Source organism: Ictidomys tridecemlineatus, unplaced genomic scaffold (genome assembly GCF_052094955.1).
Source record: "Ictidomys tridecemlineatus isolate mIctTri1 unplaced genomic scaffold, mIctTri1.hap1 Scaffold_562, whole genome shotgun sequence".
Taxonomy (NCBI): Eukaryota; Metazoa; Chordata; class Mammalia; order Rodentia; family Sciuridae; genus Ictidomys; species Ictidomys tridecemlineatus.
The window spans coordinates 140,351-166,472 of record NW_027523761.1 but is presented as its reverse complement, the minus strand read 5'-3'; the positions used below and the strand labels follow the sequence as shown (position 1 = coordinate 166,472).

Sequence of the window (26,122 nt, the reverse complement as noted above, 5' to 3'; positions counted from 1 at the left end):
AATAGCTTGGTAGACTCCAAAATCTAAAGCATACTTAAATTTTTCCACTTCACAGATGTATGCGAGTTCACAGAATAGAGTTTTAGATTTCTGTGTTTATTTTAGGCAACTAGTTCTCTCTCTCTCTCTCTCTCTCTCTCTCTCTCTCTCTCTCTCTCTCTCTCTCTCTCTCTCTGTATCAGAGATTAAACTCAGGGGTGCTAGGGCCTCTTTTAGTTGCTAAGGCTGACCTTGAACTTGCCATCCTCCTGTCTCACCCTCCGAGCCACTAGCATTACAGGCATGCACCACTGTGCCTGGCAGAGGCAACTAGTTCTTAGAATGCTCCCTGAAGGCCTTGTACGTGCACTGTCCAGGCCAAGGTGCCTAAGCCAAAGTGATTGAAAAATTCCCTTGGAACAGAGCAGCAGGTCCCATGAAGGAAAAGTTTCCTGAGCTTGATTCAGAAGGTCAACCAGGAAATCTACATGCAGAAGAAAGTTATGATGCCATTTCATGGAGGTCTAGTCATACAAGCAAAAGCAGTGTTTAAAATGGCAAAAAAAGATATTATTCTGAGGTACCTAGTGTGCTATTATGATGAATGATTTTTATAAAGGCTGGATTTATGAGGCATTAACAGGATAACGAAGGTCATTTATATATCCTGTTGTGTTCAAGTGTTAAGAGTGGTGGGGAATTAGCAACCCGGTGTATTCTATTGCCCTTATTTTGAAACTGTGAACCAAGTAATTTCCAAGTATCACTGCACACATGCAGGGGAGTGGGCACCCTGAACCTTCTGTACTGCGAAGTAGTCAGGAGGCCATGCAGGTACACTTTGAAGGGTAGAATGTGAGGTGACGTTAGCAGACAATCTGAAGAACCAAGAGCATGACAAGACTTCTACTGGCCCCTGCTAGGGTGTCACCTGGTGAAGGACACTGAGAACAGAGAGTGGTTTGCAGCTGCGACCTACGGGGCTGTTGGTATCCACCTCACCCACCCACGTGAGCTTCTAGCTAAGAACATTCTCTGATTGTGGACTCTCTTCACCTGGTAAAAGGAGGCTGATGGAGAAACTGTGTACAATCAAAGCAATTAGCATAAAATATTTGCTAAAACACTAAAAAATCATATCAATATATCGGGGTATGCAAGTCGTTACTTTTAGGTGTATAAAGGTAGAAAAATCATAAATGTTTTTCTGATGGCAAATAAGTTACATATAAAGTGTTTTAAAAAGGCAAATGCTAACATTTTTATTAGTATTATCACTCAATCCTGGATTTTTTAATTGATGAAAATAGAGTCATGCTGCGATCAGATCTTACCAAATAACTAATTTTAGTCTTGAGAAGATAAGGTTTAAACAGATTGTTTATGATTTGAAATGCTTCAGAAGGAGTGCAGGTAATAAATTGAATTTGAGACGATTCCTTGAGAACAAGCATAGTTAGCAAAAGCCATGAAACAGGAGGAGCAAGGTCTGGAGGAGAGCTGCCCCCAGGGGACTAGATTCCTGGCCCAGGACTCCCTGGTGAAGGTGTGGAGGAGGGGTAGGCAAGGGAGCTGGCCACACTTTGGCAACTAGAAGCAGTTAGGTGCTGGATCAGACCAGCTTTTCAGGGTGATGGGGTCAAGCCTGGGTTCAAGGACAGTGGAAGGGGCTGCACCTCCTACCTGATCTTCCTCAGTTCCACTCACCTCCAGGGGAAGCTCAGATCCACCCCCTGAGCTGGCTATGGAACTGCTTTCCACAGCAGCCAGCCACCGCTCAGGTGCTCAGGGCATGCTCAAGGCAGAGGGCGACCCAGCAGCTTTTGAGAATGTCTGGGATAACCCCTCAGATGGAAGGAAGGGGGATCCTGATCACGCCCCACCTCAGGGTGAGGGTTTAGAAAGCCGTTCTACACGACAGAGTAGATGTATCAACAAGTGGAAGGGGCATGGGACTGGATTTCATTTTGAATACTTCATGTGCTTGGTTCTCTCATCCTAGGATTAGAGGATTAGAAAGAGTAGGGTATCAGTAGATTCAGGGAAGAAAATCCAGGCAGAAGTAGAGCATTCACCTGACCTCAATGTCTTACTCCACCCACCTAGGTTGTGTGTCTTCAGCTGTGGCATCCTCCCCTTGGCCTGTGGCTCTGGGGACAGCTCACTAGCAGGCATGGACAACATCACCTCCTTTACCTACTTCCTCCTGGTGGGCGTCTCCAGCTCCTGGGAGCTCCAGGTTTTGCAAGGTCTGCTGTTCCTGGTGATCTATCTGGGAGCCTTGACGGGGAATCTTATCACCGTTGCTCTTATTGTGACAGACACACGCCTTCACGCTCCGATGTACTTCTTCATAAGCAATCTGTCCCTCTTAGACCTTGGCAGCATCTCGGTAATTGTTCCCAAATCCATTGTTAATTCCTTGACAGGCCATCGGACCATCTCACTGCAGGAATGTGCTGCACAGATCTTCTCTTACATACTTTTTGCCACTGTAGAGTTTGCGCTCCTTGTGGTCATGTCCTATGACCGATACGTTGCCATCTGCCACCCTCTGCACTACGGGCTGGTGGTCACGCCACGCACGTGCATTCAGGCCACGGGTGGCTCCTGGGCCTGTGGGCTGGTCTACTCTGCCATCCACACGGGCTCCATGTTCAGGCTTCCCTTTACAAAGACCAACTTGATCCACCAGTATTTCTGTGATATGCCTCAGATTTTGAGGCTCTCATCTCCCGACGTCCAGTTTTCTGAGTTCGTCATCATTGCCGCAAGTGCTGGCCTCGTGGTGGTGTGTGTCGCCTTCGTCTTGATGTCGTATATCAACATATTTTCAACCGTGCTCAAGATCTGTTCGGCAGAAGCCCGCAGCAAAGCCTTATCCACCTGTGTCCCACAGCTGGCGATTCTCCTCCTGTTTGTGATTTCTGGGTCAGTGGCTGTCTTAGGGCCCGTGGCAATGGAAGGATCCCTTAAAAATCTGCTGACAGCCATGTTCTACACCATGGTCCCCCCCTTCACAAACCCCATCCTCTACAGTCTGAGGAACAGGGAGATTGATGCTGCTCTCCGTAGAATGTTCAACAGGCATACCGAGTTCCCAATCAAAGATTTTCTTTGCTAACAACAAATATCAATTTATCACTAGAAAGCAGTCTGACTTATGTTTGATTCTCGTCAGTTGTGTTATACGTTTGCTGTTTACACTTGTGATGGTGAACTACACAGTTAGGTCTTCATTTTCTTGCTCAACGCTATTATAAGTGCAGCTTCCTGAAACACTGAGGCCCAAGGCCAGGCCTTGTGAATGCCCATGTGAGCAGGTACACGTGCTTTTCAGAGAACCCTGGGCACTGGGTATTGCCACCCTGGAAGAGCATGTGAGAGGCTGGGTGGGGAACTCCCACCATTTGCCCTTACACTGAGGCTGGAGCAGAGATAAGTGATTAGAGCAGGTGACTGTGGCAGATCGACAGAGTGCCAGAGAAATGGACGGCGATGATTGATCCAAAAGGGCACACTTGCTAACTCCCAGCTTGGTTTTGGTTTCTGATTGTCAGATAGTTCATATAAATTCACTCTGATCCTGCTCTGACGCAAGGTAATGGGATGTCTGGCAATCGGTGCCAAGGTGCCTTGTTCTCAGGGTGGAGGAGCATTGGTCAGGATAATAACACAGACCTCCCTGGCCGGAGACTACAGAAGCCAACACCCTCCAGGGCTGGGTAGCTCGTCCAGTTAGGACCTGTGTGCACAGGCCAAGATGGCCCAAGGGTGCATCTAGGTCCTCAGCATGTCACAGACTCTCACTGTGACTGTGAATCTTCTCCAAACCTGGGCTTTGCTCAGACACTTATGAGTAGAATCATATGGTAGGGATTTAGAGGTCTGATCCAGAGCTCAGAGGTGGTGCATAGGTGGGACTCCCCAGAAATGTCTCCTTAAACCCCAGTTAAAACCTGGGACTCAAAGGAGTCAGAGCCATCAGTCTCCTCTCTGAGCCAACCTATGCTCTCCTTGCTTTGTTACTTTCCTTTCTAATAAGCTTTGTTATACTGTTACCAACTCTTGTATCTTGGTCAAAATCTTCTCTTGTGAGAAGACAAGCACCCACAACACAAAGCCCTCGCTGGTAAAGCAGGGAGACCCCTAAGCAGGGAGAAGATCAACACTGAGACCTTTTCCAGACCCCTGAAGTTGGTTTGCCCCAGGCTCCCAAATCCATATTGCTTTGTTCAATGAAAAACAGGACATAAACCACCCACCCTCAGAGAGATTGTAGTTGAGAAGCTTTTGGTTTCTTCCTGAGCTCTGAATGAAAAGATACCCTGCTCCTTTCATTCAAACATGTGAGTAATGAGGAAAAAGGATTCAGAACATAGAACAGAGACAGATGCACCCTGGGATTGGAATTAACCTGGAGAGCAGCAGATAAGGAATGCTCGCCCAACTGGGTGCGCTCTTCTTGTCAGGTGGGACACACAAATCCATACTCTCCAGATGGATGTAGTTTTACTTTTCTGATGCCCAAGAGCTGAGCCTGCGTCCTGATGACTAAAATGCATATTAAGGACTTTTTGTTTCCAACTGAATCAGCAAGTGTCCTCTTTGTAGCTCAGAAGCATTTGGAAAGACTCAGCATATAGAAACCCAGCTCAGTTAATGCAGCCTGGGTCCTGACAGCCGGCCCTCCAGGACTGTGTTGTCTCAGAACTTATTCTTCAGTGTGAAAGCCACAGCAAGAATGTGGGCCTCATGAACCTCTCGGCATCCAGATGCGACCCTAGTGACCATCTGAGCTGGTTCACACTCCTCTAATCCCTGAAAGAGCCCCACACTTTCAATTTCATAATCGAGGATTCTACAAATGTTTTTTTCTGCAGCTTTATTTATATATATGTGACAATTAAAATTGCATGCATGTGATTGTAGAACTTATGTTCATTGTGAAATATTCACCACAATCAAGCTAATCAACATATCCATATTTGTTCTCTAAATCCATTTGTACCTGGGTCATTTGAAGAGATTTCCAAAGAAAACACATCACTGTCAGTTACAGTCAAGTAACAGTCTTACAAAGTTTGGGTTTTATCTTTATGATTCTTTGCATGTGTAGATTTGCATTAGCTTTACCCCCATTTCTTCCTTTCTATTTAAATGTTTATGTAGATTTTTCCACCCAGGTTTATTCTCCTCCAGATATCTGAATATACAGATAGATGGATTTCTAATCCCCAAGGTTAATAAAAAAAGAAAAATTCTATTCTGATGACCCTTCCTTTTGACTCTAGCCCTAGCACACAGTAGTATTGTGTTGGTGGGTTTGCCACATTAGTATTTCTGATTGTGTTTTCAGTTATTGTAACATCACGATTTAGGTTTCATCTATGTTGAAATTCAAGCCTTCTGGGGAAATTTTTCCTAGATATATTTTTTTACTTGTTTATTTAATTTTTAGTTGATAAATAGCAAGTATACATGTATTTGTGGGATGTGATTTATCCACCAAATCCTGTTGTATTTACCCTTTGGGGGACTGAAACATTCAAGATGTACTTTTTCAGCAATTTAAAAATAAATTACAAATGAACCTGAATACATTAACTCATCAAAGTGACCCTTATTATCCACAAACCGTTGCCATCCCTCCCTCTGGCCACACAAGCCTCGGTGACACCCCTAGACTCTGTCCCCACAGGTGGTCCAGGAGCTTCTTGTCCTATGGCTCCTGCCCAGCATGTGCCCCTTGCCTCCGTCCACAGCAGGGGCCACCTTCACCCTCCAGCCCTGGCTGTCCCTGTGCGTGAGGTCCACCAAGCTCCTAGCTTCTCTCCCATGATTCAGCCTCCCACGGATTCGGCCTCTGATCCAGCAGTGCCCACGGGAACCCGGGGTGCTGGGGGCCCACACTCTGCACCTCTCACCTGACTCCCGCTTCCCGGGACCTCGTCCTTATTCCTGGATGTGAGACCAGATCTTTTTCTCTGCTTTCTCTCCTTGGGCAGAATCACCAGGATCATCCTGAACGTGGGCTCTTTCCAGGGCAGCTCCCTGGAGGGTGTGGACCCGCAGCACTCTGCCCGGCAGGTCCCCTGCTTCCTCCTCGGCTCTCCTTTTCCAAAATTATTGTGCAAGTTTAGCACTAAGGGCCATGGCTTTGGAACTCAGGCACTTTTAGTTAAGTTGGTTTAGATTGGAGAATGAAATGCTCAGACCCTGTGTTACTTATTTATTAGCTGGTTTATGTTGCACACTTTTTTAGATAGATTTATTTAGTCATTGAATTACCACTCCAGAAACCTTTATGGAGAACATGCTCTCTTCCGAGTTTTTAAGATTCATATCCTAAGATTTTCTCTTACAAAAGACTTTCAAAATAATCAATCTCTCTGGACTGGGGAAAAAATATGTGGAAGCCGGTTACTGAAGGGGTCAGCTTCACAGAAGAGGCTAGGAACTCACTGCCCAAGGAGCTTCAGAGGCACCGCAGTGCCTGCAGGAGGAGGAGGGCGAAGCCCGCAGCCTGGTCCACACACACACACACACACACACACACACACACACACACACACCGTGCTGGAGAAGACCCCCATGGGCTCAGTCAGCGGGAGAGCCGTGGTGTGCAGAGAGCCACATCCAGTCCTCAGGTGCACTTGTCATCTGTCATCTGTCACTCATTCCTTTGTGATCTTGTATTTTAATGTTTGTATTTATATTATATTTGGGATATTTCATATCCCACTGGAAGAAAGCTCTATTTTCTAAGGTGTGATGCACCAGGCAATGCTGTTAGCATCTCTGTTTTCCCCTACATCCTGACTTTTCAGCTGGCATCCAGGGCCTCACCCATCCTAGGCAAGAATGCTGCAACCAGGCTCACCTCCAGTCCTCCTCATTCCTTGTGACCAGCCCTTGGGGTTAGCACATTAGATTACACTGTATGTGGGGCCTGTGTCCTCAGCCAGCCTACCCACTCACTGCCCAGGTTTCCCCCAGCCAACCTACCCACTCACCGTCCAGGGTTCACTCCCTACAGGTGAGGACGGTCTCCCTCTTGTTTGTGGCATCATCTTATCACTGGGTCAGTTGACTTCAGGCTCTGAGAGCCTGCCAGCCAGCCACCCCACCTTCTTCACGGACTTCCTTCTGGGGGACATCTCAAGCTCCTGGGAGTCCGGAACTTTTGCAAGATCTGCTGTTCCTAGCCATCCATGTGGAAGCTCTGCCTGGGATTCTTCTAACCTTTGCTGTCATTTGACGGAACATGAAGCCGTGGAGCTTGAGATATTCTTTATAGGCAATCTATCCTTTTTAGATTTTTTTTTTTAAATTTTATTTGTTCTACTTAGATGTACATGACAGTAGAGTGTATTTTGACATATTATACATACATGGAGCATAACTTCCCCTTCCTGTGATTGTACATGATGTGGAGTTACACTGGTTGTGTGTTCATATATGAACATAGGAAAGATATGTCTGGTTCACTCTACTGTCTTCCTATTGCTATCCCTTCTCCTTTCCCTTCATTCCCCTTTGTCTAATTCAATGAATTTCTATTCTCCTCCTCCCTTTATTGTGTATTAGCCTCCACATATCAGAGAGAACATTTGGCCTTTGGTTTTCTGCAATTGGTTTATTTCATTAGCACGATAGTCTCTGGTTCCATCTATTTACCTGCAAATGCCATAATTTTATTTGTCTTTATGACTGAGTAATACTCCACTGTGTATATAAACCACATTTTCTTTACCCATTCATCTGTTGAAGGGCACCTAGGTTGGTTCCATAGTTTAGTTACTGTGTATTGAGCTGCTAGAAACATTGATGTGTCTACATTCCTGCAGTATACTGATTTTAGGTCCTTTGTGTATATGCTGAGGAGTGGGATAACTAGGTCAAATGGTGGTTCCATTCCTAGTTTTCTGAGGAATCTCCATATTGCTTTCCAGATTGGTTGCACCAAGTTGCAGTCCTACCAGCAATATGAGTGTACCTTTTTCTCCACCTTCTCATCAACATTTATTGTTACTTGAATTCTTTTTTTTGGAGGAAGGTACCAGGGATTGAACTAAGGGGCCCTTGACCCCTGAGCCACATTCTCAGTCCTATTTTGTATTTGATTTAGAGACAGGGTCTCACTGAGTTGCTTAGCACTTCGCTGTTGCTGAGGCTGACTTTGAACTCTCTGTTCTCCTGCCTCAGCCTATGGAGTCACTGGGATTATAGGCGTGTGCCACCATGACCAGCAAATTATATTCTTATTTCCCCCTTTTTATTGGCACATTATAATTATACATAACAATGGGAAACTTTGGAGCCAACCTAGATGCCCTTCAACAAATGAATGGATAAAGAAAGTGTGGTGTATATACACAATGGAATATTACTCAGCCTTCAAAAAAATGAAATCATGGCATTTGTTGATAAGTGGATGGAATTAGAGAATATCACGCTAAGTGAAATAAGCCAATCCCAAAATCCAAAGGCTAAATGATTTCTGTTAAACAGATGCTGATCCATAGTGGGGGGTGGGGTAGTAAAGAATGGAGGAACTTTGGATTATGTAGAGGGGAGAGAGGAGAAGGGTGGGCTGTGGGGAGGGGAAGGTGGTGAAATGAGACCGACACTATTACCCTACATACACGTGTGATCACACTACTGGAGTAACTCTGCACCATTATAGCCAGAGGAAGGAGAGTTGTGCTCCATGGGTACAGTGTATCAAAAGCAGTCTACTGTCATCTATAACTAATTAGAACAAATTAAAAACAAACAGAAGGGAGACCAGTAGGACAGAGAAAGGGGACAGGGGAGGGACGGGAGGGAGGGAAGGGACTGGGAATGGAATTGATCAAATCATGCTGTTTCATTGTGTGCGTGTATTATGACCAACCCCCTTTAGGTGCTGATCACATTTCTGTCACCATTCCAATCAATTATAAACTCTGTGACAGGAAGGAAACGGATCTCCCTTCCAGTCCGTGCCACCCAAACTTGCCTATTTATCTTCTGGTCCTGGGAGTCCTGGCTGTGGTCATGTCCTGCACCACTGCCTTGCCGTTTGCTGCCGGCTATGCTGGGGGCTCACCATGACCCCTGTCTGTGTGTGCAGGCAGGAGGTGGTTCCTGGGCCATCCAACTGGGACGCTCTCCAGACTCCCTTCACAGAGGCCAATGTGAGCCCCCAGTTCTTCTGTGATGTGCCTCGAGACTGAGCATCTCCTCCTGGACCGTGTGGCTCTCTGAACCAGTGGCCCTGGCTGTGAGTGTCCACATGCCTGTGCTGTGTTTACCTCCTATGTCAACATCTTGTCAACTAAGCTGTGGATGTGCTCCTCAGAAGCTCAAAAAAAGTGCTGCCCGCCTGCTCCCCCAGATGGCCACTTCGCCCTTTCGATCATTTCTTCCCTGTCACTTATCTGAGTCTGGCTGCACAGGCATCCACCCTCAGACCTGCTCTGCAGCTGCGTTCTACACCCTGGCATGCCCTGAACCCCATCATCTTTAGTCTGAGAAACAGGGAGATCAAGAGCACCCTGGGAAGGACCCTCTACAGAGCCCACCAGTGCCTGGTGGCTCCAGCTGCCGGTCAGATGTGAGGGGCGGGTCTTCTAGTCCACATGGAAAAACCATGGAGAAAATGTCCATACTGCGGTCCTTGGGTCATTTTGATAAGGAGACAGATAGATGGACTGGCCAGTTAAACGTTTGGAGAAAAAGCTTAGCCTGGACAAAACGAGTTAGTATCTCCTGCACCCACGGTTCCTGGGTGGTGAATGTGGTTCACAGTGGCTCTTGTGCTGGTCCCACTGAGTTTTAACTGGAGACAGGCTGAGCAGCAGAAGTCTTTCCCCACATGCACCTTGACTGGATTCAACGGTGGAATCGAACCTCACTCGCATCTCACTCTACAGAGACACGTGACTGTCCTTTTTAACACAGAAGCATTCATTGTTTAATGTTCATTTTTATTGTATGAACAGAAATCATCTCTTTATATTACAATCGCGACGTGCCAGTCTGCTCCACCCCTGACTTCAGCATGTCCACCCATTTCTCTGTGAATATCCAATCTGCCATTTCATTAGATAACTGGGGAGAGGGCAGCTTCAGACAAACTCGTCAGCGTCCACAGCAGCTGCAGCATGAAGTATGACAGCTGTAGTCAGCAGCTACCAACCCAAGGAAGGCGATGCCCAGGCTGAGGACCAAGGCTGGTGTCTGATAGGCACCTGTGCAGGAGGCATCATAATGCCAGTCACAGATACAACCCAGCAGCTTCAGCACTTAGTGTGAGCGTAAATCACACAGAGATGGAGGCTAAGAATAAGGAGGCTGTATTTGGCTCCTCGTCTTCCTACACTTGGAATGGGAAGGAGATGGCAGGAGGCGAGGCACCTCCAAGGACTACGGAGGCTAGTGGGGAAGAGACCCAGCCAGGCTCTGGCAGAGAGAAGGCGAGGGCACAATCCACAAGCAGTGCATATGCCCCTGCCCATGAAGCCTAGCTGCCCAAGGTGGCCACTGCACAGGAGACTGTGGCCAGCCCCCCCCAAACACTTCTCAGTGAGTGGGTGGCCTGAGGGGCTATTCCACCCTGTTCCTCATCTCTGCCTCTCATCTCGACCCCATTCCATTTGTTTATTCTCAAAACCTTGACTACTTAGGCTGCACCCCATTGAGCGCAGAGCTTGGAAACACATCTCTGGTGTGAGGTGTGCCCAGGTGCACCCGAGTCCACAAGGATGTGCAGGACTCCTAGGGAGCAAGCCAGGCCTCCAACCTGGGGACAGATCCTCTTGTCTCTGCAGTGAGTGGGGCTCAGCAGCTGTTGTCTGTTTCTCTGAAGTATTCATTTCTACCACAGTCACAGGGCGTCAGCCGTGGAGCACTGACAACACGACACCATCTCGTACTTGTCATTGTATTGTCTTTTTTTGTTTTTTAAACCACTCCCTCAAGGTTGGATTGACACATCAGAGGCTGTACTGATGGTGGGTCTGCCTCGCAAGTCTGTGCAGGTATGAGCCTCGAAGGCAAAGCCTCCAGCCCTCCTGGAGTCTGACCATCACTCCTGGAGTTTGCTGCTGGTCTGCTGTCCCCACCTCTCCTCCTCTGGGGGATGACGATCTCTCACCAGCTGTCCTGGGAGCTGTCAGTGTGGAAAGTGGGGTTGCTGACCCCAGCAGGGTGCCATGTGGATGACCTCCAGGACTCACTGGCCGCAAGCCCACACTTCCATTCCTGGCTTGTGCCCCCTGTGGTGCAGGAGGCGTGTGCAGAGTGGCGGTTTTGTTGGCCCATCATGATCACACGGTTGACGAGTCTAGTCCCAGATCACTGCCCTCGAGGGGTCTCCCTGCTACTCCTTTGGCCTCCCTATTTTCGATTCCCTTCCTCATTTACAATATTTAAGGGAAAATATGATACTTTTGTCTCAGTGTCTGGGTTATTTCACTCAGAATGATGGTTTCCGGTTCCATCCATTTTCCCGCAAATGACGTAATTGCATTTTTCTTTATGGCTGAACAAAAACCCATTGTGCATCCACAGGTTGTGCCTTCTTCATCCTCTCATCGGCTGACAGAGCCTAGGCTGGTCCCCTACCTGGCGGCTGTGAGCTGTGCTGCTGTAAGCCTGTGTGTGCACGGATCTCTGCAGCGTGCTGACTCCAGTGATCTCAGGCAAATGCCAAGGAGAAGCTCAGCTGGAACTTGGATCATTATGGGGCTTTTTGAGGAATCTCCTTGAGGATTTCCACGTGGCAGCATTCATTAGTGTCCCTCTGGGGTGTGTAACAGTTCCTTTCCCTGTGTCCTCCCCAGCATGTGCTATTCTTTGTGTCCTCGCTGGCTGCCACTGTGGCTGGAGAGAGACGGGATGGCAGGGTAGATTTGATGGGCATTTTTTCCAAGGGCTCGGGTGTGGAGCAGATTTTCCTTTTGGAGCAGGTGGCCCCCTTGGTGCTTCTTCTTTTGAGAAGCATCTGCTTGGTTCTTTTGCCCATTTCTGGATTGGGCTATGGTTTCTTTAGTGTTAATTATTGGGATTCTTCCTACATTCTGGATGTTAAACTCCGTCAGATCAGCAGCTGGCAAACCCTCTCCTGTTCTTCAGGTGCCACAGTCTAGCTGGGCACAATTCACAAGCCACTTGTGAAGCAGAAACGTCCTTTATTTTTAGAAAACACACACACACACACATAGGACGCACCACATGAGCTCTTCAGGAATTCCCTCAGAGCCCAATTGCCACCACCGGCTTCCAGCAAGCCTCTCAACCCACACTCCTCCTGCTCTTGAGGTCTATTGGCTGGGTTGCGTGGGCGGAGCCAAAAGAGTCCCCCAATGAGCAGCTCTGTGGTCTGAAAGGGTGAGGAAACAGCCCAATGAGCATCACCGCAGAGGAGCCAATCAGCTGGAAGTTTGCTGGGCCGCTTTGGCTGTGGCTCTCAACATGTTGTGCGGAGACTTCTTAATGTGATGCACCCCTACCTCCACCCTCACCCCAGTACTTGGTTCTTGCCAACCTTTCCTGGGCTTTGGGGGTCCTGCTCAGGAAATCCTGCCTGTACCTTCATCTCCAAGTGTCCCCCTGGGTTTCCTCTAGAAGCATGGTTGACCAAATTTTGTTTCTATTAGCAATGATTTAGAAAATTTGCTTCAGCTTCACATTCATGCTGAGCATCATCTAAATCTTAGCCAATTTAGAGAAATTTTTAAACATTTTGGGGGCACTCATTCACCATGAGTGTGCCTCTTGAGTTGGCAATACTCATTAACTAGCTTGAGAATGATAGTCTCATTAATACGAATTTTATTTTTACTTTTATTTCCTAACTCACAATAATTGGACATATTTATGGAGTAATGTTTTGTCTGTGTATGCGTCATAGAACAATCCAGTCAGGGCAGCTAGCACGTCTGTCCCTCAGGGATTCATCATTTCTTTGTGGTGGGAATATTCAAAATCCTCTCTTCCAGCTACTTTGAGATAAATAAAAGTAACAGCATCTGAATGGTTGCTCTGGGGATAGATATATACATACATACATATATATATATATATATATATATATATAACTTCAGATTTATATTGACTTCATTCCAGTGAGGAATTTAAACTTTGGTATTAGGTAACATTATCATTTCCCCCATTTTGTCTTTTTATTGCTATACATTTTATATCAATATGTGCTACATGCCCATTAATGTGTTTGTATAACTATTATTTAAGGTAACTGATAGAAGCCAAGAGAAGAACTTGTTCCGACTGCGTGTTTGCACGTTTGCTGCAGTGACCCTCGGTGCTGTCTCTGGACCTTCTGTTTGTTCCCGTGGATTTGTGCTGCCCTCCTGTGTGTGCTCCTCAGGACATTTGCCTCACCCGCCTCCTGGGTCTGCTGCTGAAGTCACCGACCATGTGTTATAGCCCAGCAATGTTCATGTGCAACTGTCTATTAAAATAGCCAAGTAAATAAATAAAGGTATGCACATCTCCCGCCTCATGTTGGGCACACCTCTCATCACGGTCACCTTGGAATGGGGAAGGGGCTCTATGGGGTCACTCCCTCTTGGTTCTCATAGGACAAGTCTGGTGGTAACTTGGCGCCTCGTCTTCTGTTTCTTTGGGAAAGACTTAACTCCTTCATTTTTTGAGGGATGCTTTTGCTGGAGGTAGAATTCTGAGTGACAGTTGTTAGCAGCATGGTCAGTGGGCAGACAACCCTCTGTATCTGTCCCTGGACAAAGCTCTCCTGTGGTGAAGCTTGGGATTCAGCCAGAGGGAGCTGAAACCCTGGGGGATCCCAGAGAGGGCTGTCCTGGGAATGGAGACTCACTCACGGCAGACTCCGTTCCCAGGAGGGTTTGGCTATACCCCCTTGACCTTGAGGCTGCCTCCAAAACCATGCTCTAAGGGCTCTGAGAGGAATCACACACACTGTTTCTTTGGCTGATGGGATTGTCTGTCCACTGACCTCAGCTGCAGACATGGGAGAGAGTTGGAGAACATGTGATGGAAGGTAAGGTAGCATCCACCTCAGTTTGGACGCGAGGACTGCAAGACGTTTAACACTAGCCTCCATGAGCACAAAGGAAAGCCCCCACAGATACCCAGAAGAGAGAAAGCAAGGCTGCAGAGCAGGTCAACACAAGACCACAGCAACTCCCAAAGAGGAAATCAAGATCAGAAGACAAAAATTAGACAACCATGAAACACAGGGACTTCACTCAATGCCAACAGCAGGTCCTCTCCTCTCAATGATGACTTCATAGAGACTTGAACCAAACTACCCATAAAATGAGACAGAGTGTGGCTGGATGAGAAAAATCCCAAACTACCCTGCTTACAGGGACACACTTCAGCCCAGAGGACACTGACCAGGAGCTGAGAGCATCTTGCCAGGGAATCTGAGGGAGCGGTGGCCAGAGCAGCAGTGAGCAGACTTCAAGAGAGAACAAAGAAGTTCACCGTCTAGTGAAGAGGGGCAGAGCCACAAGGAGGTAGCCCTGTCAGATCCAGGAGCATCCAATAGTGCAACACCTAGACCTGTAGGTGACAACAGTGAGCCCCGAAGCACGCACCATCCACAGGGAAGGTCCTCCCGACAGAGCAGGAGGGAAATGGTGGGCTGGGACCTGGGCTTAGACCCAGCAGGTAGAGGCAGGACAGAAGACTTCCCGAGGGAAGACAGGGCCACTGTCCTCCAGTCACAGAACATTCTGCAGGCTGGATCCTGTGGCTGGCCACACATCGACTCCCACCAGATTAACAAGGTTGGAGTCCTACCAGGCATATTCTCTGGCCATAGTAGAATTAAGCTAGAAATCAGTAATAGGAAACATTTTGGAAGTCACAACTACATGGAAACTAAACAGTAGGCTCCTGCAGGAGTGAATGAAGAAATTAATAGAGTCTAAAAATATCTTGAGAAAAATGGAACCAGGACACGCCCAGATCTTGAGATGTAGCAAACCCATTTCTAAGAGAAGCTTACAGTAGTAGATGCCTCCACCAAAAATGAACCAATAAATAACTCAAATAAACACTTTGATGCTTCTCTTCAAGAAAGTAGAGGAAAATAAACCCCAAATCAAGAAAAGGAAGGAAATAATAATGACTAGAAATGAAATGTAGACTAGAAAGACTCCTTTGAGCAGTCACATACCAACAAGTTAAACCACCTACAAGAAATAGGTAAATGCCCAGGAATACACAATCTGGAAAAACCGAATTAAGGAGAAACAGAAAATCCAGACAGACAAATAGTGGGTAAGGAGATAAAGTCAGTAATGAAACTCTCCCGTCAAAGTCAAGCCTGGAGCCACACGGCTTCATGGAAGAAGTCAGGAAAATGTCCAGGGAGACCTGAGGCCAATTCTTCTCACTCTCCCCCCAAATTGGAATGAAATGGAGGACTTATACCACACCGCGCTCAATGGGGCCAGCTTTGCCCCCATACCGAAGCCAACTAAGGATGCTACCAGAAAAGAGTATCTCTACATCACTGAAATGCACAGATGCAAAAACACTCAATCCAGCAGCAGGTAGGGTCAGACACATACACACTGTTGGAATTATCCTCCATGAAACAGATGTCTGTGGCATTTGCTTGATTTCCTTCTGAGGTTGGTCGCTGTGTTAACAAAGGAGAAAAGTAAGCCCAGATGGAGAGAAAGTGCTGGTACCGCTCCCATCTGTGCCATAGACGGATGTTGAAGCCTCTTCTTGTTGCTGCTCTTGAGGGGTAGTCTGCAGCGCATCTCAGCTTTGTGACAGTGGGAGTGAGTGGGTTCTGTGACCTTCTGTACAGAAAGGGCAACCATGGTCAGCCCTTTCAGAGAGCACCGAATTCCTCCATGCCCCACCAAGGGGCACACCACAAGCTCCCGGGGCTCAGTGCCACCTCAGAAGCAGCTCCTGAACTCTGAACTTGAACATGGCATGTCCAGTGTCTTAGGAATCTTGAGCAACCCAGAGATGGGAGAGGCTTAACTCCTCTTTTATTTTTTGAGGGATGCTTTTGCTGGAGGTAGAATTCTGAGTGACAGATGTCAGCAGCATGGCCAGTGGGCAGACAACTCTGTATTCAGGGAAGGTTTACACAGAGCACCTGTAAGTGCTTCGGTTGTGGCTCATTGGACAGAGGACTGAGCATCCTGGGCATGACATCCCCAGGGGCCCTGGAATCAGACCACACAGATACCGAGGGAGTGTCAGTCACATTAACACACACTCACATGTATATCATGAACTCCAGGGAGCCACATATAACACACATGCTCCCTTTCTGTCACCTACAGAGGTCCTTGTGGGATGCAGCTCCTCACCGAGTCAAAGAACAGAGAAGACATTGTAAGACAGGAGATGATAAAGGGAATGTGTGGCCAGGCACGTAAAGAGGGGTGGACTTTCAATGAGTAGAGGGCCAAAGAGGCCAGCTAAAGAAAAAGAGCTGGCCTACAGAGATGGGCTGTGCCTCGCAGGACAAGTTTATAATGACACTAGACATAGTTCATGAGGAATATAAAACAGCATCAAGTGTGCCTTGCCTGTTGTCAAAGCTCCCCAGACTGAAGGTAAACACAGAAAAGGTGCTGCCCTTGTTAAAAGGTTTTGCCCTCTTCTCCTTCGTGGTAGATCCATGAGGTCACTCACATCACAGAAGTTTAAATATCACTGATGACGGGACTTAACCAATAAGAAAACGCCAGGTATAGTCATGAAAACACAGTCTTTCATGAAAATAGAGTATTCGCCAAAACAGACCCTGTGGTAGGCCATAAATCATGTTTTAATCCATTTAAAATTATGGATCATTTGTAGAACATTCTCTCTGGCAGTAGCAATATTAAATCAGAAATCAGTATCCGGAGATCAGAAAAACTCCACAACATTTGCAAATTAAACATTATTGCTTCAGTGAACACTTGTAAACACGGCTGAGAGAAATTGAAGATGACGTACACAGATGGAAAGACCTGTCACGCTGGTCACCAGTGTGAGCTCAATGTTTAGAGTCCAGTTCTCCAGGAATTCCAAACAAGATATTCCAACAATCACTTAGAGAAAGTGACAAGCTGATCATCAATGAACTTGGAAATCCCTGCACAACATCCAAAACTGTAAGAAAATGGAGTGACCTAACATATTCTAACTGGAAGCCTTGTCATGCAGCTGTGATGTCCCCGTCTTGTGAAATCAGCAGATAAACAGACCCAATGGCACATGGCAGACCGAGGACCACACACACACATATACCTCTGTTGGCAAGACAACAAAGAATTTACAGGCAAAAATCTATTCAACAAGTGGTGTAGATATCCACATGAAAACAATTTTAAAACATACAGAAAATGTAATTATACAGCATGATTAGAAATGTATGTTGCCCTGGAAAACGTGGAGACACAGGTAAACATCCTTGCAACACTGGCATCACCCAATGCAGAGAGCACAGACTGGCTTTAGAAACCACACATTGGCCTCTGTTAGATTCAGAACTAGCTGTGCAGTCTGCAGGCAGATTAATGCCTTCCTGAGTTCTGGTTTCCACAGTTTTAACTGTCCTTTGAAGGGGCAGAAAGCAGAACAAAGCATTGGAAATACGTCAAGTACGGTGATGTCAGAGCCCTCTGGGATGTGTTACAGACACAATCCCTGCCACTCAGAGGCCTCATGACCAATACAAGACACATTCAGAGCTGGTTGGTGGAGTCTCTCCCAGCTGGATTCCTGAGCCATGTTTCCACCACCTTGTGAAGTGGCCTCAATATGTGGCCACCGAGGTTCTCAAAGGGGACAACAGACTGAAGATTGCATGATATGTTTGTATTTTTCAACCTTTATTGACGTATTATTGACACAAAGATCATACACATTTAAGATGGGCAGGATGGAGTTTGATGCACATATGCAACATGAGAAATGAATGACACCTGTTAGTCTGGTCAACATGCGTATCACATCATGGTGACCTTGCACATGTGGGTCTGAGGAGAAAGACGTCAGACCCTCGTCCCAACACATTTCAAGTACAAAACACATCCTAGTGGCTGCAGTTGGCATGCTGCATGCACCAGAGGCTAGAACTTTCCTCCTGCCTTGAGAACTGAACAGCATCTCCCTGCTCCCCCATGAGAGCACAATGTTCCCTCAGCTTAGGAGCTCCTTTGTCCACTGTGTGCTCCTGAGAGTCCTGCCAGAGGCCAGCTAGTCCTGACATGAGAATCTATGTTGGGGCTCTCGACTGCTGGTCTCTTTGGCTGCATGGCTGTTTCTATAATGGTACCACAATGCTTGCATAACTCGAGTTTTGTAATATATTTTGAAGCCATGAATATGACACCTGCAGCTTAGGGCTAGTCAGTATTTTGTGGTTCTAGGTGAATTTTAGGATTTTTTTCTATTGCTATGAAAAATTGCATTGGAATCCCTGTGCATTGGAATTTCCATACAGAGGGTCACTTAGGCAGCATGGCCAATTAGTGATACTGATGCTTCCAGTCCCTGAGCACAAGCTCTCTCTCCATTTGTTTATGTCTATTTAATTTATTCATTAATGATTGCAATTTTTAGAGCACAGATCTTCCCCCCACTTTGTGAAATTTACGTAGTCTCTTTTCTTTCACGTTATTGTCAGTGAAACTATCTGAGGTCCCTTCCCCTGATTTTGTTGTTAGAGACGTTGCTGGGTTTTTGCATGTGGTTTTGTGTGCTGTGGCTTTCCTGGATGTGTTTTAACAGGCTTTGGGTAGAGTCTCAGGATTTCTGTACATAGCATCACGGCATCTGCTATCAGGGCAACTTGGTTCTCCCTCTCCTACCGGGAGGACAACGTGTCCTTCCCTCCTGTTGCTCTGGCTGGGTCTCCATCTTAACCACACCAACAAACCCATCTTACTTAACCTGCTGTGACCCTGTTCCCAGATGAAGCCATCTTCTGAGGCGGCAGAAATTCCAGCACTCTGTTGAGGGAATACCACTCAGCACACAGCAGTTCACATCTTTTCTGTAGAGCTACTTTTAAAATTATCTGCTGTGAGTTCTGTATCTGTTTCTCCTCTTTCATTCCTGACTTTATTAATACAAGTCTTCCTTCATTTTTTCTAGGTGACCTAAAGAAGTTTGTCAATTTTTAAATTTATTATAGGAACAGCTTCCAGTGTTGCTCATCATGTTTATTTCTTAATATCTTTTATCAATTTCTGCCATCACCTTTATCATCTGTCTTTCCTGCTGGTTTACACATGGTGTATTTTTCTTTTTCCGCTCCTGGGGGTGGAGAGGTCAGTCAAAGGCTTTAGAGTTTTCTTTTCTCTTGAGACAAGCTTTAGCAGTCACCGTTTCGCCTCTGCACACAGCTCCTACCCAGCACAGCTGCCAACTGGAACAGGCCCAGCATGAGGAGCAGGACTGACTCCACTCATGCGTGGCTCTGAACACCTCCCCACCAAGTGAGCAGGAGAGTGAGGGTGAGGACCAGGCTGGCAGGGAGGTGGATTGGGGAAGGAGATGCAGGTCAGAGGTGCCATGTGTGGTAAGCAGGAGGAAGAGCTTCTGGCAACCTCTCACTGCATTGTGACCACAGCTAATGCTGCATTTTATGTTCCAAAATAACTAAAAGAGAATTTAAACATTCTCACCAGAAAGAAACAATAACTGTTTGAGGTGATGGAAATATGAGCCTGATTTACCATTCTACGTTGCAAACTAGTCAAAACTTCACACTATGCTCCAAAAATGCATGCAACTTTCATTTATCCAGTAGAAATAAAACTTAAGGAAATTTTAAACATGGGTAGCAAGGTCATGATGCCCTTCACAGGGGCACTTAAGCATGGACTCACAGAGGGAATGGTGCCCCGGGCTCGTGCACACTTGCAGACATTCACATACCTTTCAGCTGGTGCCTCCCCTGGGAGGGGATAGTTAGGGTCTGTGAGCCCAATACTAAATCATTAAAACAAGCCAACGTGGACGTTTCCTTCTGCCATTTTTCCTGAGAAAATCGTATACCTTGGGCTCCTCATGATGGATGTGCCCTCAATTCACTATGACGACGACCCCTGAGGCTTTGGTCTGCCTGATCACACCTTCTCACATCTAAAACATTTTGAGTCCACCAGCTTTTCTTTGTTTCCCATCTGGTTCATTTTAATACTTGTGATCTTGTTCTACTGTGATTAATATATTTATTTATATGTACTTAATTTATACTACACTTTCATTTTGTGATAATTGATATGTTAATGAGTAAAATATTAATTATGAAATCTTAGGAAAATAACACATAAAAAATGAATAAAGACCATAAGTACTAATATTTGGCACAGTCCAAAGTACCTTTAAGTGCCATCCAGGGTTCAACAAAATAAAATATGGAAAGTCTTTGTAGAATACAATGGAATTTCATTAAAAAAAAAAAAACAAGAAAGAAAGAGCTCAACGACCCCTGGGATTCCCGGTGGGGAAGCTCGAGGCTCCTGGGTAGACCAGGTCAGGCGCGCAGGGCAGGCCCTGGTGGAGCCCCCACGCCACACTGCCTTCTCAGCCTTCTCAGGGCTGCCTTCAATTCCTTGTTCCTCAGACTGTAGATGACAGGGTTCAGGGTGGGGGGCACCACGGTGTAGAACACAGGCAGCAGAAGGTCAGAGATGGAGGGTGAGCTGGAAACGGGCTTCACGTAGGCGATGCTGCCAGACACCAGGAAGAGGGTCACAACCACGAGGTGAGGGACACAGGTGGAAAACGTTTTCCACCTGCCCTCCTTGGACGGGATCCTCATGACGGTAGAAAAGATGTACCCGTAGGAGAGCGTAATGAGACCGAAGCACAAAATCACAAGGCTGGTAACGAAGACCATGACTCGGACCTCAGGGAGGATCGATGTGGAGTCCAGGAGGCTGAGCAGTTGGGGAATATCACAGAAGAAGTGATGGACTTGGCTGGACCCACAGAATGGCAAGGAGAAAGTGGCCACCATGTGCATGAGTCCAGAGATGCCGCCACTCAGCCAGCACAGGGCCACCATCCTGACACAGGCACGCTGGCTCATGATGGCCTCGTAGTGCAAGGGCCAGCAGATGGCCACACAGCGGTCATAGGACATCACCGTTAGGAGGGCCGTCTCAGTGGACGCCAAGTTCATGAAGAAGAAGGCCTGCAGGGCACACCCCCAGAAGGAGATAGAGGTGTCCTGGGTGAACGAACTGACGATAGACTTGGGGACTGTGACGGAGATAAAGCAGAAATCCAAGAAAGACAGGTGTCTTAAGAAGAAGTACATTGGGGTCTGCAGGCGGACGTCCACAGTGGTGACCATGATGATCAGGAGGTTCCCGGTGAGAGCCGCCAGGTAAACTAGTAAGAACAGGACCGCATGTGTGGTCTGAACCGTCCAGGAGTCTGCGAACCCCACAAGGAGAAACACCACAGCCTCGCTGCTATTCCCACGTGCGGCTGCTCGGCTTCCTCCTAGGATAGAAGACTGGGTTACAGCTCTGTCTACATGGCTGCCTGCAATGACGTCCCTGAAGCAGCCAGGCAGGTGACTGCTGCATGACAGATCACACACATGCACAGGTGGAAACTATCTTGCTACCTGAAATCTCCACCACACAGCAGAGCACTCGATACAAAGTACAGCCTCAATAAATACAACATAGGACCTGGAGAGATGAAACTAACATAGAAAATGACACAGGATTTTTATAGGAATTGCATTAAATCTGTGTAGTACTTCAAGTCGTAAGGCCATTTTGACAATATTAATTCTGCCTATCCAGGAGCATGGGAGATCTTTCCGTCTTCTGAGTTTTTCTTCAATTTCTTTCTTTAGTGTTCTGTAGTTTTCTTTGTAGAAGTCTTTTACCTCTTTTGTTAGATTGATTCCCAATTTTTTTAAGGCTATTGTGAATGGTGTAGTTTTCCTAATTTCTCTTTCAGTAGATTCATCGCTGATGAATAAGAATGCTTTTGATTTATGGGTGTTGATTTTATATCCTGCTACTTTGCTGAATTAATTGATTGGTTCTAGAAGTTTTCTGGTGTACTTTTTTTGGATCTGCTAAATATATGATCATGTCATTGGCTAATAGTGATAGTTTGAGTTTCTCTTTATCTATTTGTATCCCTCTAATTTCTGTCTTCCGTCTAAGCAGGCTAGAGTTTCAAGGATGATGTGGTATATATATTTATGGAATATGACTCATCTTTAAAGAAGAATGAAATTATGGCCTTTTCCAGTAAATGGATGGAGCTGGAGAATATCATGCTAAGTGAAATAAGTCAATCCCCCAAAAACCTAAAGCTAATGTTTTCTCTGATATACAGATGCTAATTCATAATAAGGGCAGGGACACTAGGGAAGAATAAAGTTGCTCTAGCTTAGGTAGAGGGGAGTGAAGGGAGGGGAGGAATAGGAAGGTGGTAGAATGAAGCAGACATTACTACTTTATGCCACATATATGACTACACGACCAATGTGATTCCACAACACATACAATCAAAGAATGAGAAATTATATCGCATTTATGTATGAAATGTCAAAGTGCATGAATGCATTTTACTATCATATATCACTAATTAAAACACACTAAAGAAATTATAAAGTCAAAACAAAAAAAGAAAATTACAGGGGACCATGAAAAGAAAAGGATCTGACCACAAAGATAAGGTATAGTATCCACAGAAGAGAGAAGTAGCCATATGTGGGGAGAAATCAGCGGGGCTGCTCTCGTCTGTGGAGCAGACGTATTTGGAAGTGTGCATTTGTTGCTATGGAGGGTGGGGGGTCTTCAGGGCTTCTCAGCTTTGGTGACAGTGGAGTGAGTGGGTTACATGACCTGGAAGGCACCTGCCCCACAATGACTGAGAGCACTGCCCTCCTCGATGCCCCTCGCAGGGGCACACCACAGCTCCTGGGGCTCTGTACCTCGTCAGAAGCAGCTGCTGAGCGCTGAAGGGGGCATGTTAGTGGAGGACGCAACCAAGCACAGCACCAGGGGGCATCTGCTCTGGTTGACAAGAGGGGACGAGGGACAGAGGTGGTGTCCTGGACACACTGGCCTTGCTGTGTGCTGTTGGAGACAGGTGGGAGCTGCTCCTGGGTCAGGTCTTGATGAGTGTTTCGCTGGTTTTTAGACTGGCGTCTAGAAGACAGCGTGTGGAGACAGGAGGAGGATCAGAGTGTGCCCACATCAGGGTCTGCTGGGCCGCAGCTGGGATGGGCCTTCCCTCTCATGCCTGGCCCTCAGCTCTCATCCGCAATATGGGACCCAGCAGCAGAATCCTGAGCATCCGGCAGCACGGCTGAAGCACTGAGCAGTTTCGGTGACAATCTTCTCCAGCGTCTGGCTCCCACTGTATTTGTTGGGTTAGTCCAGTGAAACGGCATCTGACCACATTCCTAGTCTCTGTGAGTGTGTCAAGCCACTCTCAATAGAACTTTGCCCGTAGCAGTTCATGATCAAGAATGTATGCACAACAAACTGACTCCCTGCAGAACTGCAGGAGTTCCAACACCTGTGTGTGCTTGTGAAAGCTCAGCTACCATCGGCACCACAGCCGCTTAGGGCAGGTCCACAAGAACACCCAGAAGGAAACTCCAGGGGAGTGGGCCAGGGCTCTTTCCCTGGGAATCTTGTCTCTCTCCAAGTTCCAGCTCTCTCCACCTGCCCATGAGCCCAATGTTGGAGGGACACCGAAGCCAAGGGTACAGAGGAAGGCTCCTGTGAGCTGGAGGAGCAAGCTCTCGCTGGGCTCTGTCTTCACTGTGGCTTACTGCAGCCAAATGACTTCTACCTTCACTCAAATGGGCTTCAAAGGACTGTATGCAGACAACGATCATGGGGACAGAGATGGAGGACCCAGGCATGGGCTCTGCAGAGCAGGATTGGGCCAAGACACTGGGATTGCCTCATTGAAGAGGATGCTTAAGAATTCAGCCAATGTAAACACTTTCATTTATGCACAGAACACACTTTCATTTATGCACAGAACACCCCTTCAACCTCACACACACACACATACTCTCTCTCTCTCTCTCTCTCCATAACTGTTACTTCTGAATAGTTCAAACCCATAAGTAGAGACTCTAGGCGACCATGGTCCTTTTGCCCCACACTTTCGGCAATTATACACCGCTCATGCCAAGATCTGAAATAACTATCATACAAATGAAAGAAATGAATATTTATTCTAAAATTCATGGTCCTCCATCTAGACAGCAGATTAGGAGATAATGTGAAAATCCAAAAGTGCAACCTACGGATAAAGAAGTAAAATAGCATTTCTATCATTTTCCTCACCAAGTCTGGGATCAGACTTACTGCATGGTGTGGACTGATTGCTAGTGAACTGGGTCATGGAGCAACTTCAGTTGTTCAAAATTCCAAACCTCTGTTCCTTTGTCTGAGATGGAACCTCAGCTTCTATGAGTATCTTTTAGGCCAAATGGAGAAATGGCTTGATCTCACGGTGCGGTGTGCTGCAGCCCTGGTCAGAGCAAGATATCTTCGTCTTTCCCTGATCTAGAGGAACACACCTAGTGAGCACCATGCCTGGTGTTCACCTCACAATGCCCAGTTTATGGTCTTTGTAAAAAAAAAAATGCTGGCCAATAAATGAGATCTAGTGAGAGAAATTTTGCATGACTCTGAGCTCTCTGGAGGTAAGTTTCCTTGCATTGAAAATATGTTCTTTGGGAGAAAGAAACCAAAGCACAACTTTGATTAATCCCAGTGGACAGCACTAGTGGGAAATACCTCCTTTATGTGGCAGAAGGTAGAAGACTGGAAATTGATTGTATAGTACTTCGCATGCACCCATGTAGCGTTTTTCTGAAGCAAGGGAAGCTTCAAAATCATATGTGGACCACAGACATTAGCCCAAACATGGAGCCTGGATCTAGATTTCTGTTCCTCTATTTTATTCCTAAACTTCAACCCAATGGGTCTATTCCTAAGTCCTTCCTCAGCCCTTCCTGTCTCAAGTCAAATAAGTGTATGGAGAGGACGAGTGTTAATCTTGTGTTTGCATCTTCTGTGAATTGATCTTAAAGATGGACCTTGATGCTCTGGCCCATGCACCTGTCCTCACTCTGAGTGACGCCCTTTTGCACCCACATCAGAACTGAGGCCACTGGATGTCTATTTGGGGTGCTGTTAAATATTGCCTCATTTAAAGTCAAGTTGATATTTATTTGTATGTAGGCATTAGTTTTCTATTAGGAATGTTGATTCTTTGTGGAGGGAATGGGTGGAACATAGTTTTCCTGTTTGTAGTTTGGTATTTCTCTGCATGTAGTCTCTCATAAATACACATTATTAATTTTGTGGAGTGTTTCTAGCCTTCCTTACTTTTTAAAGCTGCTTAGTTTATTTCTTCATTTGTTGAACTATTCTCTTTTAATTGCTAAGGTTGTGGATTAGGACTTTCCAACACTCATCCCTTTCCAGAAATATTAACCTGAACAGCCACTCATGCCAAAACCCAATCACACCAGGCTGAGGAGCTGGGGGAGAGATGGTGGCTCCTGTGTGCAGCAGGAGAGGGAGGTGACAGCTTCCCTTGCCTGTGGCTCCTCTCCCACTCCACGAGGACCATGTGGAGATGGTCTCTGAACAGGAGAAGCTCTAGACCTCGCTTTAGACCCCAGTGCCAGGCCCATCCCAGGGAAACCTAGAGCCAGGCTCTTCCTCAGGGCCCAAGGTCCAGGCAACTCTGAAGCCTTGGTGTCCAGTCTCTCCCTACCAGAGGCAGCTTCGGCAGACCAGGCTGCAGACATGCCCAGCTCCAGGCTGCCCCATGTATGGACTGGCCCCAGTTAGCTCTAGGCCCTCTGCCAGGACCCCTGGACCAAGCCTCCCGGCTGACCCCACAACCAGAGGGTCCCTCCTGACACCTATCCCTGACCCACCTGAAGTCCTGAGCCTGTTCCACCACCAGGTCAGCCCATGGCACCAGGCTACCCAGCCGTCCAGTGCAGACCAGACCCCGTAGTCCAGGCTTCAGGTCCAGCCCAGTGGGAGAGCAGCCCAAGATGGCTCCAGGTCCTGACTGTGCACACGCCTCATGGTCAGCCTGGCACCTAGAGATCTAGTAGCCAGGCCTAGCCCGTGACAGGCCAGCCTTC

At 46.8% G+C, this 26,122-nt stretch overlaps 2 protein-coding genes across 2 annotated transcripts; one reads left to right on the top strand and one right to left on the bottom strand.

The window, feature by feature from the left end:
• Window positions 1-2,152: 2,152 nt before the first annotated feature.
• LOC144374043 (olfactory receptor 14I1-like) lies at window positions 2,153-3,103 on the top strand. The gene has a single exon (XM_078037007.1). It carries the CDS (start codon window positions 2,153-2,155, stop codon window positions 3,101-3,103), a length of 951 nt encoding a protein of 316 aa, XP_077893133.1.
• A 17,382-nt stretch (window positions 3,104-20,485) lies between these two features.
• On the bottom strand, window positions 20,486-24,354 carry LOC144374042 (olfactory receptor 14L1-like). The gene is made up of 2 exons (XM_078037006.1): window positions 24,318-24,354; window positions 20,486-21,462 (listed from the first exon to the last, which is right to left on the bottom strand). Exons 1-2 carry the CDS (start codon window positions 24,352-24,354, stop codon window positions 20,486-20,488), a joined length of 1,014 nt encoding a protein of 337 aa, XP_077893132.1.
• Window positions 24,355-26,122: the final 1,768 nt, after the last annotated feature.